General features: G+C 46.0%; 1 protein-coding gene across 1 annotated transcript in view; it reads left to right on the top strand.

Moving 5' to 3' along the window:
• The window catches only part of LOC138963748 (uncharacterized), a 15,562-nt gene extending 1,384 nt beyond the window's left edge, over positions 1 to 14,178 (top strand). Inside the window, exons 2-11 of the mRNA XM_070335597.1 lie at positions 3,052 to 3,132; positions 3,921 to 4,154; positions 5,060 to 5,293; positions 6,660 to 6,893; positions 7,682 to 7,915; positions 8,847 to 9,080; positions 9,254 to 9,487; positions 9,729 to 9,962; positions 10,915 to 11,148; positions 13,848 to 14,178. Coding sequence (XP_070191698.1) covers positions 3,072 to 3,132; positions 3,921 to 4,154; positions 5,060 to 5,293; positions 6,660 to 6,893; positions 7,682 to 7,915; positions 8,847 to 9,080; positions 9,254 to 9,487; positions 9,729 to 9,962; positions 10,915 to 11,148; positions 13,848 to 14,086 — 2,172 coding nt within the window. The 5' untranslated portion in view covers positions 3,052 to 3,071 and the 3' untranslated portion in view covers positions 14,087 to 14,178. The remainder of the gene's footprint in view (positions 1 to 3,051; positions 3,133 to 3,920; positions 4,155 to 5,059; positions 5,294 to 6,659; positions 6,894 to 7,681; positions 7,916 to 8,846; positions 9,081 to 9,253; positions 9,488 to 9,728; positions 9,963 to 10,914; positions 11,149 to 13,847) is intronic.
• Positions 14,179 to 15,566: the final 1,388 nt, after the last annotated feature.

The following is a 15,566-nucleotide window of genomic DNA, read 5'->3' as shown; positions in this document are numbered from 1 at the left end:
TGATGAAGATGAGGCATGAAGAGCATACATATGTGGTTATTCATTAAAATCAAATGCATACTATGCAGGTAATTATAAATACAAGCTGGTAGCAATCGAACATGTAGCAATAGTACAACAAAAATATGTTCAGAACATACAATGCACAGCATATCTTTGATGTAGTACTAAGTGTGGTAAATCAAAAGGCGTTAAACTACTCTGACATTTAGTGGTTTTTAACACATTTTTAAAAACTTTTTAATGACTTTAAGTGCTTAAAGGATGATGGAAGCGAATTCCAAACTGAAGTACCCGAAAAAGCAAGACTGGTCTTATACAGGTAAATTCGTGGAATCGGTGGGATCAAGTTGACCGACCCATAACTGTGGGTAGCTTTATTAAATAGTGATGTAATGTAAATCGGCACTTTACCGTAATACAATTTATGCATGAAAATGGCTTTGTTTAACTTGAGATGCTTTTCCAGTGGGAGAAAGTTAAGCATTTTTAATTTCATATCTGTTGAGGCATTATCCTTTACGATGAGTTTGGCCGAGTTTGACCGAGCGACGATAGAGAGAGAGAGAGAGAGAGAGAGAGAGAGAGAGAGAGAGAGAGAGAGAGAGAGAGAGAGAGAGAGAGAGAAACAGACAGAGACAAAAAGAGAGACAGAAAGCGAGAACATATAATTTATTAAAAGTTTCATGAAGATCTGTCTGATAGTTTTATCAGAATCTCTGACACACACGCACACACATTCATACACCACGTCTATTGTCTTGATTCCTTGTCTATCAGAAAACATTATGTCAATATTTGACTCAAAATAAAAAGCAGAATCATGTATGAATCTTCGTCTGAAAACTGACTTACCTCAAGCCAAGATTCGAGTACCGATACACGTAACGAAGCCGGAGAATATTCTTGTTGTCTCAACGACGGATGACACGAAGCCAGACAAGGATGTAACAGAACGTTGCCTTTGGGAGACATTCTTATATATTGGCAGGCTGCTTGGATTTGTAGTTCTCTTCTTCTTCGTTGATGGGCTTAGACTCCCATGTTCACTCATATTTTTAGCACGAGTGGATTTTTACGTGTATGACCGTTTTTACCCCGCCATTTAGGCAACCATACGCCGCTTTCGGAGGAAGCATGCTGGGTATTCTCGTGTTTCTATAACCCACCAAACTCTGAAATGGATTGCAGGATCCTTTCCGTGCGCACTTGGTCTTGTGCTTGCGTGTACACACGAAAGGGGATAAGCCACTAGCAGGTCTGTACACAAGTTGACCTGGGAGATCCGAAAAATCTCCACACTTATCCTACCACGCGGCCGCGGCAGGAGTTCGAACCCTCGACCTTCCGATTAAGAGGCCGACGTCTTACCACCCCGCCACAGCGCCCGTCCTCGTCTATTGCTGCATTCCCCCAAATACAGAACCACTTCTGTGTATTCTTCCTCCAGGGGTGATGGAACTTTCGTGCGTCATAATGACGCAAGACATGTTAAGTCTTTTATGACGTCTGTCAGACATTCGTTTACTATGATCCCTATAAGGTACAAACTGAGGACATGTCATTTGTCTATCAGTGTGTAAGTGTGTGTGTGTGTGTGTGTGTGTGTGTGTGTGTGTGTGTGTGTGTGTGTGTGCGTGCGTGAGTGAATGCGTGCGTGAGTGCGTATTTGTGTGTGTATGTGTGTGTGTGTGTGTGTGTGTGTGCTCGTTTGGGAAGGGGGGGGGCAGATCAAGCGTGTACGTGTGAGCATTCGTGAGTGCAAGGATGTGAACATGACATTTGCGTGCGCTCATGACTTTTCCTGGCAGTAAAATTGCAAAAACCGGTGTAACACGATAACATTACTCCCACGACATGTTTTCTCCCGAGTAAATATTTCGTACAAAAATGTTACGCCCCTTACGAAAACATTAATCTCCCCCAACACGAGAAAATTACTTCCCACGACAGTTGTACTCCGAGTAAAACGTTCCCACGAAAATCTTACCCTCGATTCGCGAAAAAAAATACTTCCCCCTAGCACGAGGAATTGAATCCCCACGACTGGCGTACCCCGAGTAAAACATTCGTACGACATTTTCACTCCGGAGTCAATTTTTCGTGGAGTAAAAATGTCGTGTTACACCGGGACACAAACAGTTTAACAACCAATGAAAACAAGACAACGGTTGAGGTGAAGAGACTGTAGGACGGAAGTAGACACAGCTGTCAGCTGCTTAATCACCTCGTAGAGAGGTGGTCAATCCTTTACTCACAGGTTCGAATCCAGACTGAAACCATTGCGGGTCAACTTACAAGACAATCTTCATGCCCCTCTCTCCGCGTATCGCAGTTGCCGATATCGTTCATTTCGCCACAAGGGCGGGTGGCTGAATATACCAAAACCACAAGGGCGGGTGGCTGAATATACCAAAACCACAAGGGCGGGTGGCTGAATATACCAAAACCACAAGGGCGGGTGGCTGAATATACCAAAACCACAAGGGCGGGTGGCTGAATATACCAAAACCACAAGGGCGGGTGGCTGAATATACCAAAACACACACCTGGGTAGCGCGTGAGAGAGAGTTATGGTGGCATATATGGAAATAGAGATAGAGTGAGAAACAGAGACGGAGGGAAAGAGTTATAAAATCAATCCCCCAAAACACTAATTCCTTTGTCTTTATTTTGTTGTTCGATGACTGAGAACATAGCACACTGAGACCATAGCACACTGAGAACATAGCACACTGAGCCGTATTAGTTTCATCGTGCACTGGCGCTTGCTGACCCTTCCAACAAACAGCACTAACGGAATCTTGTGTTCCCTGTAGTGAAATGTAGACGACGTTTAGTTTCGTTCCCGTGTCAGTACACGTGACTTATCTGCTTGTTGCAGACGGCTGTTGATATTCCGACAAAACGAACGTCATCTTGTATTCCTGTGTCTGTTGATATCCCGACAAAACTAACGTCATCTTGTATTCCCTTCGGGACATGTAGACTTTTCCCAACTCCTGCTCCGAGTGAACGCTTGTGTGCACATGACCTCATCGTTTGTTGCAGACAGCCGTTCACATCCCGACATGAAGTTGCTACTACTCCTGCTGATCGGCCTGGCTGCCTCAACCGCCGCCCCGCAACAGAGTGAGTTTTCACGAAAATTCACGACATGGGCGACACAAGTATATACAGGACTACCACCCAAAAGTGAACCCCACATACTGAGAGCGATACTGTGTCGTATATATCGCTCAGAATTCACTGCACTATTGCACACTCAGAGTCGCTCTGTCCCCCAGATGGTGGCTACACCGTTCATCATGCATAGCACCACACCAGACACTATTACTTTATTGTCCCCCAGATGGTGGCTACACCGTTCATCATGCATAGCACCACACCAGACACTATTACTTTATTGTCCCCCCGAGCAAAGGTTCGACCTCCTACCCTGTCAGTTGCACCCTGTGTTATACACTCCACTACTCCAGACCCTGTATGATTTGTCCCCCAGAGCGAGGGTTCCACCTGCTCTCCTGTCATTTCATTGTTCATAACACACTGCACCAATCCAGAAACTCATGGTTTGGCCTGTTACCCTGTCAACTACATCGTTCATAGCACACTGCATCACGCCAAACACTGTACTGTTTAATTGTCCCGCAGAGCGAGTGTTCGACCTGTTACCCTGTCAACTACATCGTTCATAACACACTGCATCACGCCAAACACTGTACTGTTTAATTGTCCCGCAGAGCGAGTGTTCGACCTGTTACCCTGTCAACTACATCGTTCATAACACACTGCATCACGCCAAACACTGTACTGTTTAATTGTCCCGCAGAGCGAGTGTTTGACCTGTTACCCTGTCAACTACATCGTTCATAACACACTGCATCACGCCAAACACTGTACTGTTCTCTGTCCTCCAGAGCGAGGGTTCGACCTGCTGGGGGCACTGGGGTCGGTCACGACAGGCACCAAGATGGGCACGGCCATCAAGGTCATGGACGCCTTCAGCAAGGTGCAACACCTCATCAGCGACATCAAGAACCTGGCGCCCGAGCTGCACCAGGCCCTCAACGCCAGCATCACTGATATCACCAATGTCATGGGCGACATCATCGATGAGATCGGACAGGCCATCGACCCTGACACCAAGAGCAGTGAGTGGTAACCCTATACTGAACGGTAAAGTCGTCAGCTCTGCAGGGTTTCTTTCCAAGCTGTGTGCGTGGTCACATTTCGTTCTATACGTGTTATAGAGTTTTAAATGTCTTCTTTGTTGGTTCACGATTATATGATAACATAACTATAATATTAGGAAACACATGACAAGAAATGAATTCAGCAATATGTAGAATTGCCATAAGAGGCACCAAATAATGAAGAATCACAGCAACGGAATTCAATGAGGTTGAAGATTCTTACAACGGTTCTGTTTTATCAGTGACAAATGCTTATTCTACAGGTTACACAAATCAAAGTCCAGTGTAAATTGGGTATTTTCCTCCCGTCGCATTTCTTGATCTAAGGTATCCTGGACTAGATGCCCAACCTGTTTAGCTAAGTATTTCGACGTTTACTACGAAAATCATCTCAGACAAAGTTTTGAGATACGAACCTTCCGAACACAGTTTAACAGCATTAAACTCGATTCCTGAGTGAATGTAGTTCTCGTAAACGCTATAAATTAAATGCTGACTTTAGGTAAAATCAACGAAATAAAACAGAAAGACTATGTTTTGGTTTTCTCTTGTTAACGAGGCTTACTTAAATAGATATTCTACTATTAGATATAATCAATATTTTGTTCTAGAGTTGTGCACGATGAAACAATATGAGGTTTTCGAGTCAACAGCAATGTCGATTTCAGATGATCTGTCCTCTAGAGCGAATGTTCCACCTGCTACACTGTCAGATACATCGTTCATGATACACAGCAACATATCATAGCCACTGTACGGTTTGTCCCCCAGAGCGATGGTTCGACCTGCTCTCTTGGCCTATATGTACATCGTTCATAACACACTGCACCACACCAAAAACTGTATTGTTCTCTGTCCCCAAGAGCGAGGGTTCGACCTGCTGGGGGCACTGGGGTCGGTCACGGCGGGCACCAAGATGGGCACGGCCATCAAGGTCATGGACGCCTTCAGCAAGGTGCAACACCTCATCAGCGACATCAAGAACCTGGCGCCCGAGCTGCACCAGGCCCTCAACGCCAGCATCACTGACATCACCAACGTCATGGGCGACATCATCGATGAGATCGGACAGGCCATCGACCCTGACACCAAGAGCAGTGAGTTTCACACAGCGCGCTGACTAGAGGAAGACAAGAAGATGAGACTGTGAAGAATCACAATGGAATGGACTTCAATGCACACTGATGATAGAGAAACGATGGTAACGTCAACACGATCTATGTCCCAGCTTTAGTGGCTTAAACAGGCAATGAAACAACAGTATCAGTCTTTTTGGTCAATGAAAGGCCAAGAGGGGTAGATGCGTAAAACCTTTAAATCTAAGTCACAGTTTTGTTTCTTCATCATCTTGAAACTATAAAGTTTAAACGTTCTGTTGACTCCAACGTTAGGATTCCTCCACGATGGGTTGCTTTCTGCTAACTACAATGTCTGGACCCGGTCAACGGCCTTAAAACTCCCTGCTTCCGTCACAAATACTGTTATGGCTTTCTGAAGCCGTCGTTATTTGGATTTCTCATCCTGTTCAGGTTTTTCTGTAGCCAATAAATTTAGTATCTCTTGTGTTTTAAAGTGTTTTTGTAGCCGTCAATTTCAATGTTAGAATTCCAATTTTTTTTCAGTGTTTCTGTTAACATGACAACTGGGAACCGTCTTCCCTGTATGCATTTCTACAGCCATCAAACTTAGGAAACCTCATATATATAAAGCCTCACATTAACTACAAAAACGTTGATTTTGCGAAGCCAACATTACTAAGCTGACTACACAAACCATTGACACTGACATTGCAGTAACACGACTTAGGACCCTTCATCCTGTTAGGGCTTTCTCCAGCCATCAAGTATAATAGGTTTCATCCCTTTGATTTTTGTGTATCCATCTAAGTTATGATTCGTCATCTAAATATAAGTTTATGTGCGTAACTATTAAACTTAGAATACCTTTCTTTCCCAGTAGCTATTCAGCTTCGTCCACAGTTTGAGTGGAACGTTATGGCCGGTAGACATTCATTTTCAACCGTAAGATAGCTAAGTTCACTACAAAGGTCAGGCTGTCTTGTCACATGTAATGCTAGTAGATTTCACTTTCTGGCAAAAACCTGTACCCTTAATGTGGACGTGAATTTTACCATCCCCGTGGCTCCGATCTGCGACGCAGTCAATTGCATCGTTCGTAAAACATTGCACCATTCCGAACACCGTATTGGTTCGATCTGCTAGCCTGTCGTGTAAAGCGTGCACACTACATAACACAACATCACACACTGTATGGTTTTCCCCCAGAGCGAGGTTTCGACCTGCTTCCCTACCGTATACATCGTTCATTACCCACTGCACCCCTCTAACACTGTATAGTTTGCCCCCCAGAGCGTGGGTTCGATCTGCTTGGAATAGAAAACATTCATATATGCATCGTTTGTAATAGATTGAACCATACCAGACACTGTTCTCTGTTCCCCAGAGCGGGGGTTCGACCTGCTGGGGGCACTGGGGTCGGTCACGACGGGCACCAAGATGGGCACGGCCATCAAGGTCATGGACGCCTTCAGCAAGGTGCAACACCTCATCAGCGACATCAAGAACCTGGCGCCCGAGCTGCACCAGGCTCTGAACGCCAGCATCACTGACATCACCAACGTCATGGGCGACATCATTGATGAGATCGGACAGGCCATCGACCCTGACACCAAGAGCAGTGAGTTTCAGACAGCGCGCTGACCAGAAGAAGACAAGAAGAGCAGACTGTGCAGGATGACAATTAAGTGAACGTCAATTGCACACTGTTGATAGAGAAACACCAGCAGTCAAAGTGAAATGTGCCAAAGCAAATTATATTCAACGAGCGTTAGATACACTCAGACGAAACCTGATGGTTTCGAGCAGGTAAATAAGGGTGCTCAGTTAAACGAACGGATCTTCTGAAGCTAGAACGCAATTTAGTTTCCTCCTCCTTTCAAAACTTCCTCTGATGTGTTGGAACCCTCCTCATTGTAAGGCTTGCTGATGACGTAAGAATTGCTCATCCTACATGGCTTCATCTTGACGTCAAAGTTATAATTTCACATACTTATGTTGCTTCCTGTTACCGTCACTGTTAGTATCCACCCATCATCCTGGTAATGCTTGGGATTGATTATGTCTATCATCAGCTAGATCACGGATTAGCCTTGCTTGGGGTGCTACGCTTGCATATATACGACGTACATCGTTCATGATATATTCCAACACACCAGACACCTTTGCGTGCACCATAGAGCAAATGTTCAACCTGCTACCATGTCATAGTATGCATCGTTCATAATACATTGAAACACTTCAGAAACAGTATGATCTGTCCCCAAGAGCTATGGTTCGACCTGTTACTCTGTCATATAAATTTTATTTGTTCATTTATTAAGGAGATTTCTATAGCGCATAACTAAAAGCACTAAATCGTTCATAATATATTGCACCACTCGACACACTGTGTTGTTTGGCCCCCAGAGCGAGGGTTCGACCTGCTGGGGGCACTGGGGTCGGTGACGACGGGCACCAAGATGGGCACGGCCATCAAGGTTATGGACGCCTTCAGCAAGGTGCAACACCTCATCAGCGACATCAAGAACCTGGCGCCCGAGCTGCACCAGGCCCTCAACGCCAGCATCACTGACATCACCAATGTCATGGGCGACATCATCGATGAGATCGGACAGGCCATCGACCCTGACACCAAGAGCAGTGAGATTTCATACAGCTAGCTGATAGTAATGTGCCCAATGATTCTGATAAAAATACCGAAGCCATTCTGAATTATGCTAAGAATACTGTGGAAAAAGTGCACGCGATGGAGAATTACCGCTGAAATGAACTTCACTCGCAGACGAATGAAGAAGAAATGCCAGTAGCGTTGACAAACAGATCTCTGCAACAGCTTCACTGAGTACAACATGTATATGCCAGTCAGACCTGAAGGTGTAGGGCAGGCCAGTGGTGTGTTTGGGTACACGAGCCAATCTAGAACACAGTTTAGTTTTCTCATTATCTTAAGGCTTTTTGTTGACGTCAAGGTTAGGATTCTTTATCCTGTTATGGCTTCTTGTTTCCGTCATGTTAGAACCCAGCCATCATCATTTTAAGGCGTTCTGTAGCCATCACAAGTTTAAATTCTCATCCTTTGTATACGTATGCGTCCTCTAGCGAACGAAGTACGAATCCCTCGTGGTTTTGAGTCTTTCTGTAGCCGTCAATGACAGTGTTAGAAGTCCTGCTTCTTTTCGTGTTACTGCAGGAATGAAATACTGGATACATCACCCCGCTAAGGTTTTATGTAGCTAACAAAGTTAGGATTCCTTATTCCGATTTAGTTGTTTTTTAAGCATCAAAGTAATTACTTCTTTGCACTTTAAGCGTTTCTGTAAAAGTCATCAAAGTTAAGATACCTTGTTGGTTACACTTTGCACAAGCCCAGATATTGTATGATGTGTCCCAAAGAGCATGGTTCGACATGCTGGGAGTACGACCCTGTGACATACATCTTTCGTAATACACTGCACCACACCAAACACCTGTATTGTCCGCCAGAGCGAGGGTTCGACATGGTACCCTGTCATATACATCGTTCACAACACACTGCACCACGCCAAACACAGTACTGTTCTCTGTCCCCAAGAGCGAGGGTTCGACCTGCTGGGGGCACTGGGGTCGGTCACGGCGGGCACCAAGATGGGCACGGCCATCAAGGTCATGGACGCCTTCAGCAAGGTGCAACACCTCATCAGCGACATCAAGAACCTGGCGCCCGAGCTGCACCAGGCCCTCAACGCCAGCATCACTGACATCACCAACGTCATGGGCGACATCATCGATGAGATCGGACAGGCCATCGACCCTGACACCAAGAGCAGTGAGTTTTCATACAGCTAGCTAATAGTAATGTGCCCAATGATTCTGATACCACACCATTGCACCACACCAAACACCTGTATTGTCCGCCAGAGCGAGGGTTCGACCCTGTCATATACATCGTTCACAACACACTGCATCACGCCAAACACTGTACTGTTCTCTGTCTCCCAGAGCGAGGGTTCGACCTGCTGGGGGCACTGGGGTCGGTCACGGCGGGCACCAAGATGGGCACGGCCATTAAGGTCATGGACGCCTTCAGCAAGGTGCAACACCTCATCAGCGACATCAAGAACCTGGCGCCCGAGCTGCACCAGGCCCTCAACGCCAGCATCACTGACATCACCAACGTCATGGGCGACATCATCGATGAAATCGGACAGGCCATCGACCCTGACACCAAGAGCAGTGAGTTTTCTTACAGCTAGCTATTAATAGTAATGTGCCCAATGATTCTGAAAAAATACCGAAGCCATTCTGAATTATGCTAAGAATACGACCCTGTGACATACATCTTTCGTAATACACTGCACCGCACCAAACACCTGTATTGTCCGCCAGAGCGAGGGTTCGACATGGTACCCTGTCATATACATCGTTCACAACACACTGCACCACGCCAAACACAGTACTGTTCTCTGTCCCCAAGAGCGAGGGTTCGACCTGCTGGGGGCACTGGGGTCGGTCACGGCGGGCACCAAGATGGGCACGGCCATCAAGGTCATGGACGCCTTCAGCAAGGTGCAACACCTCATCAGCGACATCAAGAACCTGGCTCCCGAGCTGCACCAGGCCCTCAACGCCAGCATCACTGACATCACCAACGTCATGGGCGACATCATCGATGAGATCGGACAGGCCATCGATCCTGACACCAAGAGCAGTGAGTTTCACACAATACGCTACCTGCAAACTGTCTACTTTGTCAAGATGTGGAAGCAACTTGTTGCACCTCATAACATTGAATGTGCAGTCGAGAGAAAAATGACGGATTTCACTTTTGCCTGTTTCCAATGCACAACTCGTTTGTGTCCGTGGCACATAGTTCAAGAAAACGTGTTCGGAACCAAGCAACTAAATCACGAATCACTAATAAACAAATGATATCTTGCAATAAAAAAAATGCATCCTTGAAACGAGCAAGCAAAGCCATGTCATCAGCCAACTTGACCAATGCTAAACTGAAGCTTGGGACAAGACGTATAATAATGATAATAATGCAAACTTTTATAGCGCTATTCTAGAAAATTGTCTACTCTTAGCGCTTTACAATACATACATCGACCAAGCATACTATACACGCACAGGCAAAGAAACCGACCAAACATAACCAACAAACTATACATGCACAGGCAAAGAAAACGACCAAGCATACAATACACGCACAGGCAAACGTATCCCTGTGGTGCCCCAGTGTCGACCGTTATCTTATCAAAGAACAGTTCAGCAGCGGCCAATTGCACGAGATAGCACGAATCCAAAGAGTAATTGTTTCGCAGACCTGCAAATCTGTTACACGTAGGTGATGAAGATATGGTTGAATGGTATTGAATGCAGAAGAAAAGCCCACGAGTAATACAAGTACATAGATCCAACTGGCATCGTGTGGCCCTCGCGTTGCCTTGTTGGCCTACTGATGTGACAAGACAACAGACACTTTACAGGTTAATTGTCCTCCGGAGCGAGTGTTCGACCTGTTACCCTGTTATATACATCGCTCACAACACACTGTATGGTTTTCCTCCAGAGAGAGTGTTCGACCTGCTCTCTTGTCATATACATCGTTCATAAAACACTGCATCACACCAAACACTGTATTGTTCTTTGTCCCCCAGAGCGAGGGTTCGACCTGCTGGGGGCACTGGGGTCGGTCACGACGGGCACCAAGATGGGCACGGCCATCAAGGTCATGGACGCCTTCAGCAAGGTGCAACACCTCATCAGCGACATCAAGAACCTGGCGCCCGAGTTGCACCAGGCCCTCAACGCCAGCATCACTGACATCACCAACGTCATGGGCGACATCATCGATGAGATCGGACAGGCCATCGACCCTGACACCAAGAGCAGTGAGTGGTAACCCTATACTGAACGGTAAAGTCGTCAGCTCTGCAGGGTTTCTTTCCAAGCTGTGTGCGAAGCGAGCTTTCGTTCCATTTGATATTGCATTGCACACTCGTAATGGCGTATTTGTTCGGAAAACAAGAGCAGTGAGTGTTAACTTTATACTTCACGGTAAAATCTTCACCTCGGCAGGCGTTCTTTTCCAAGCACTGCGCATGGTCAGATTTCGTTCTTTGTGTTATACATGATGCGCGTGTAGCACGTGCAAGCGTAGCAGCAGAAAACTGGTGTGTGATATGTGTCCACTGACACATTAGCCATCAAAAGAGACCATGGCACGCTTGCTGTCAGTCTTACTTTTGAAACGGCCAGGATGTCAAGATTGACACCATCAAAACGCCAGAGAGCAGCGGGTCGACTTAAAGCTGGGAGAGACACAGAAGCGCTGGGAGCTGCTTTAAACGTGCACATGTCAACACTGGAAGCACTGCAGTTACGCAACGCAGTTAGTGACTGGGTGGCCGAGTGATAACGCACTTGCGCTCGGAATCGAGAGGTTGCGTGTTCGACCCTGGGTCAGGCCGCTATTTTCTCCCCCCTTTCCTAACCTAGGTGGTGGGTTCAAGTGCTAGTCTTTCGGATGAGACGAAAAACCGAGGTCCCTTCGTGTACACTACATTGGGGTGTGCACGTTAAAGATCCCACGATTGACAAAAGGGTCTTTCCTGGCAAAATTGTATAGGCATAGATAAAAATGTCCATCAAATACCCGTGTGACTTGGAATAAAGGCCGTGAAAGGTGAATGCTCGCCTAACAGGCTTGAGGTTTGCTGGTCGATGTGAATGCGTTATATATTGTGTCTAAAAAAAAAAATTTGTTTGTCTGTCTGTCTGTAAAAAAAATCCATTTCACACGGCATGTAGAGCGCGGAGAGCACAGTTAATTGTGGTTCGCGCTATATAAGCTCACCATAATAAATACCTCGCGGTACCGCAAAAAGGTTTGGTTTTTGGGTTTTAATGTCCCTTCAGCAGATGCTAGTTGCTATTCGAGACCGATGCAGTTATTTTCTTTTTCACTTCACATGGCAAGTTCTACGTTTCAGACTATTTACATTCAGATCTATCACTGTAAAAGAAGGTTCTAAAAATTAATCACTATCACTCCTGGTACTTCAAATCTTGTAAAAAATCTTGATCTCAATAAGACAAGATCGCCAGATCCTGCAACAACGTATTCGAGATCGATTCCATACAGCCACTGACACTGCCAGGAACATCATTGGGAACCACCAGAGTCCCAGCAGTGGCCAGACAGCGCGATGAAGACTGACTGGGCGAGACCTCCAAAACTGCTGTCCAGCTAGAGGACAAGTCCTTCTTCGAAGACATGGCGTGGAGTCAGTGCCAGCAATTGGCCCAGAATCACAAAGGTGGAACTGGTGGCTGTAATATACGCGTTGTTCGTCATCCACAGATTCACATTCGTATATATCAAAGACAAGACCGTTCGGTTTCATGTCTGCCGTTTATTCCATATTATTATCAGGATACAACTGCCGCCTTGCCGCACTACATCAATCTCTGACGTCATCCAAGCGTCTTTATAGGCTAAACTATCAAATCGTCTTATTACACTAAGTTAGTACAAAGTCATGGATACGACTTTGGCAAAAACAAAACACTTGTTTCACTGATATGATGACCCTTGCTGCATTAATCATGTTAATGAGCTCGTGAGAGTGTGGAGAAGAAGAGGTGAGTGTTATGTTGATGACTGCATCATGGAACACAATGCGCAGGCTGGACTAAACGTGATGGTGTGGGGTGGAATTGGCCTCAACCACACTTTTGGACCTGTGTGTTTCCACATTCTTGGCCCTGGTCGGGAAATGGTAAACGCATCCAGTTCACGAGGCGCCGATGTCAGACTGTCACCAACTGTCATTCGGATAACAAAGAACCTTGTTATCATTAACTCAACTAAAATTAATCAAGCCTTATGTTTTGTCCATATTCCCACTTTTGTTTATCAGTTTTGGAGAATGACTCAAAACCAACTCAGACAAAGTTTTGAGATACCAACCTTCCGAATACAGTTAAACAGGATTAAACTCGATTCCTGAGTGAATGTAGTTCCTATAAACGCTATAAATTAAACGCTGACTTCATGTAAAATCAACGAAATAAAACAGAAAGACTATGTTTTGTGTTTTTTTCTTGTCGACTTAATAGCTATTCTACTCTTTGATAGGATCAATATTTGTTCTAGACTTATGCACGATGAAACAATATGAGGCCTTCGAGTCCACAGCAATGTCGATATTAATTGCAAATGATCGAGTCCTTTAGAGCGAAGGTTCGTCCTGCTACACTGTCATGTATGTAACCGAGTGCCGTAACACTACGATTACCTCGGAAGGCGAAGTGCAATCAGGATTGAAAATGTTAGGGCTAATTTCTTAGCCCTATAAAAATTGTTATGCAAACCCGAAGGTTTCCATGAACATACAGACAATCGGAAACCACCCGCAGACCCCATCACAAACAGAATTCCACAATCCACCGGTGTTGACTTAAAGGCCAACGTTCAACAACTCGGGTGCAGAGTCTGCTGTGAAAGGAGCAGTAGCCTCCCCTGTCCACATATATATCGTTCATTATACAAGGCACCATTATAAACACTGTATGGTTTTTTCTCCAGAGCGGGGGTTCGACCTGCTGGGGGCACTGGGGTCGGTGACGACGGGCACCAAGATGGGCACGGCCATCAAGGTTATGGACGCCTTCAGCAAGGTGCAACACCTCATCAGCGACATCAAGAACCTGGCGCCCGAGCTGCACCAGGCCCTCAACGCCAGCATCACTGACATCACCAACGTCATGGGCGACATCATCGATGAGATCGGACAGGCCATCGACCCTGACACCAAGCATCGTTAACAAGTTGCTCGGTGGTGCAAGTTTAGGCCCGATTTTGAAGTGAAACAAATTTGTAAAAACATTGTTCTTATTATAAACAGGAAAATATTCAATACTGTTGCTTGTACGTTTTGTTTGTTGGTATCCGTTTTAACGTTTGCAAAGCTTGGCTTTGTCTTTCTGTCTTGTTGGCCTAATGTCTGTCTTTCTGTTTCCCTGTTTTCATTTTCTTACCTGTTTTATAGTACTCTATCTGAGTAAGCCCTTGTGTGTGCGTGTGAATGTGTGTGTATGTGTGTGTGTGTGGGGTGGGGGTGGCAGGGCCGGACTAGGCGAAGAGGAGGGGGGGGTTGCCAGTGGTGGCCCAGGGGGATGTCCCCCCTGGCGGCAGGGGCGGATCAGTTCATTTTATGACTGGGTTTTTTCAAAAGTATATTGTGAAGATATGGGTGTGAAGGCGCGAAGCGCCGAGCCGACGGCGCGAAGCGCCTAGCTTGCTAGGGGGGTCCGGGGGCATGCCCCCCCGGAAAATTTTGAAAAAAAGGATGCAAAATGGTGCAATCTGGTGCATTCTGAGGATGATCATTATCAGTTTCAGGCAGCAGATTTTGTCACTGATTAATACCCCCAAAATTGAAACTCAATGTAAAATAAAGAAATGCATACCTCATTCAATATTTTTATTTTTTGGCTGGGGGGGGTGGGGTCCGGAAACCCTAGAACCCACCCCCCCCCCCCCCCCTTGTTGTGGGGGTCAGGGGGCTTCTCTGAAGCTGACGGGTAGGTCATATTCTGAGATAAGAAAATGGTCGCTCCTTGCATAAAACGGCATAAAATAAGCAATAATAAAAAAAAAATTAAATAAGTAAGGTACATGTTTAGGCTAGGGGGGGGGTTGCGCAACCCCCATAACCCCCCGGTAGTCCGGCCCTGGGTGGGGTGCGTGTGTGTGTGGGTGTGACAGTGTGCGTCTGTGTGTGTGTGAGTGCGTGTGTGTGTGTGGTAGTATGTGCGTGTGTGTGTGTGTGTGTGTGTGTGTGTGTGTGTGTGTGTGTGTGTGTGTGTGTGTGTGTGTGTACATCTGCGCGCAGAGGCACACGCTCGACGGTTAAACGCCGAAATAAAGTCATCTGATTTCTAAAGCTTACCAACAAAGAATCCCTGCCCCGTCCTCAGAAGCCATTGTGAGCTGCAAACTAACGGGACGGTGCGAAGCTTTACGTTGCCTACGTTTTAGCCGATTTTGTTTTACGTCAATCTTCAATTAATGGTTATGTGTGAAAACATGACAAACTGGAGACGGGATACTCCCCCCTCCTCGAACGATGGAGACAAAGGGAGAGAGAGAGAGGGACAGACAGACAGACAGACAGACAGACAGAGAAAGAGAGCAAGACTGAGAAAGAGAAAGACAGAGAGAAAGAGACACACACACACACAGACACATAGACACACACACACACATACACACACACACAGTGACACACACACACACACACAC

This window comes from Littorina saxatilis, linkage group LG4, assembly GCF_037325665.1.
Source record: "Littorina saxatilis isolate snail1 linkage group LG4, US_GU_Lsax_2.0, whole genome shotgun sequence".
Classification (NCBI taxonomy): Eukaryota; Metazoa; Mollusca; class Gastropoda; order Littorinimorpha; family Littorinidae; genus Littorina; species Littorina saxatilis.
The sequence above is the reverse complement of the archived record's forward strand: the minus strand, read 5'-3'. Positions and strand labels throughout refer to the sequence as shown.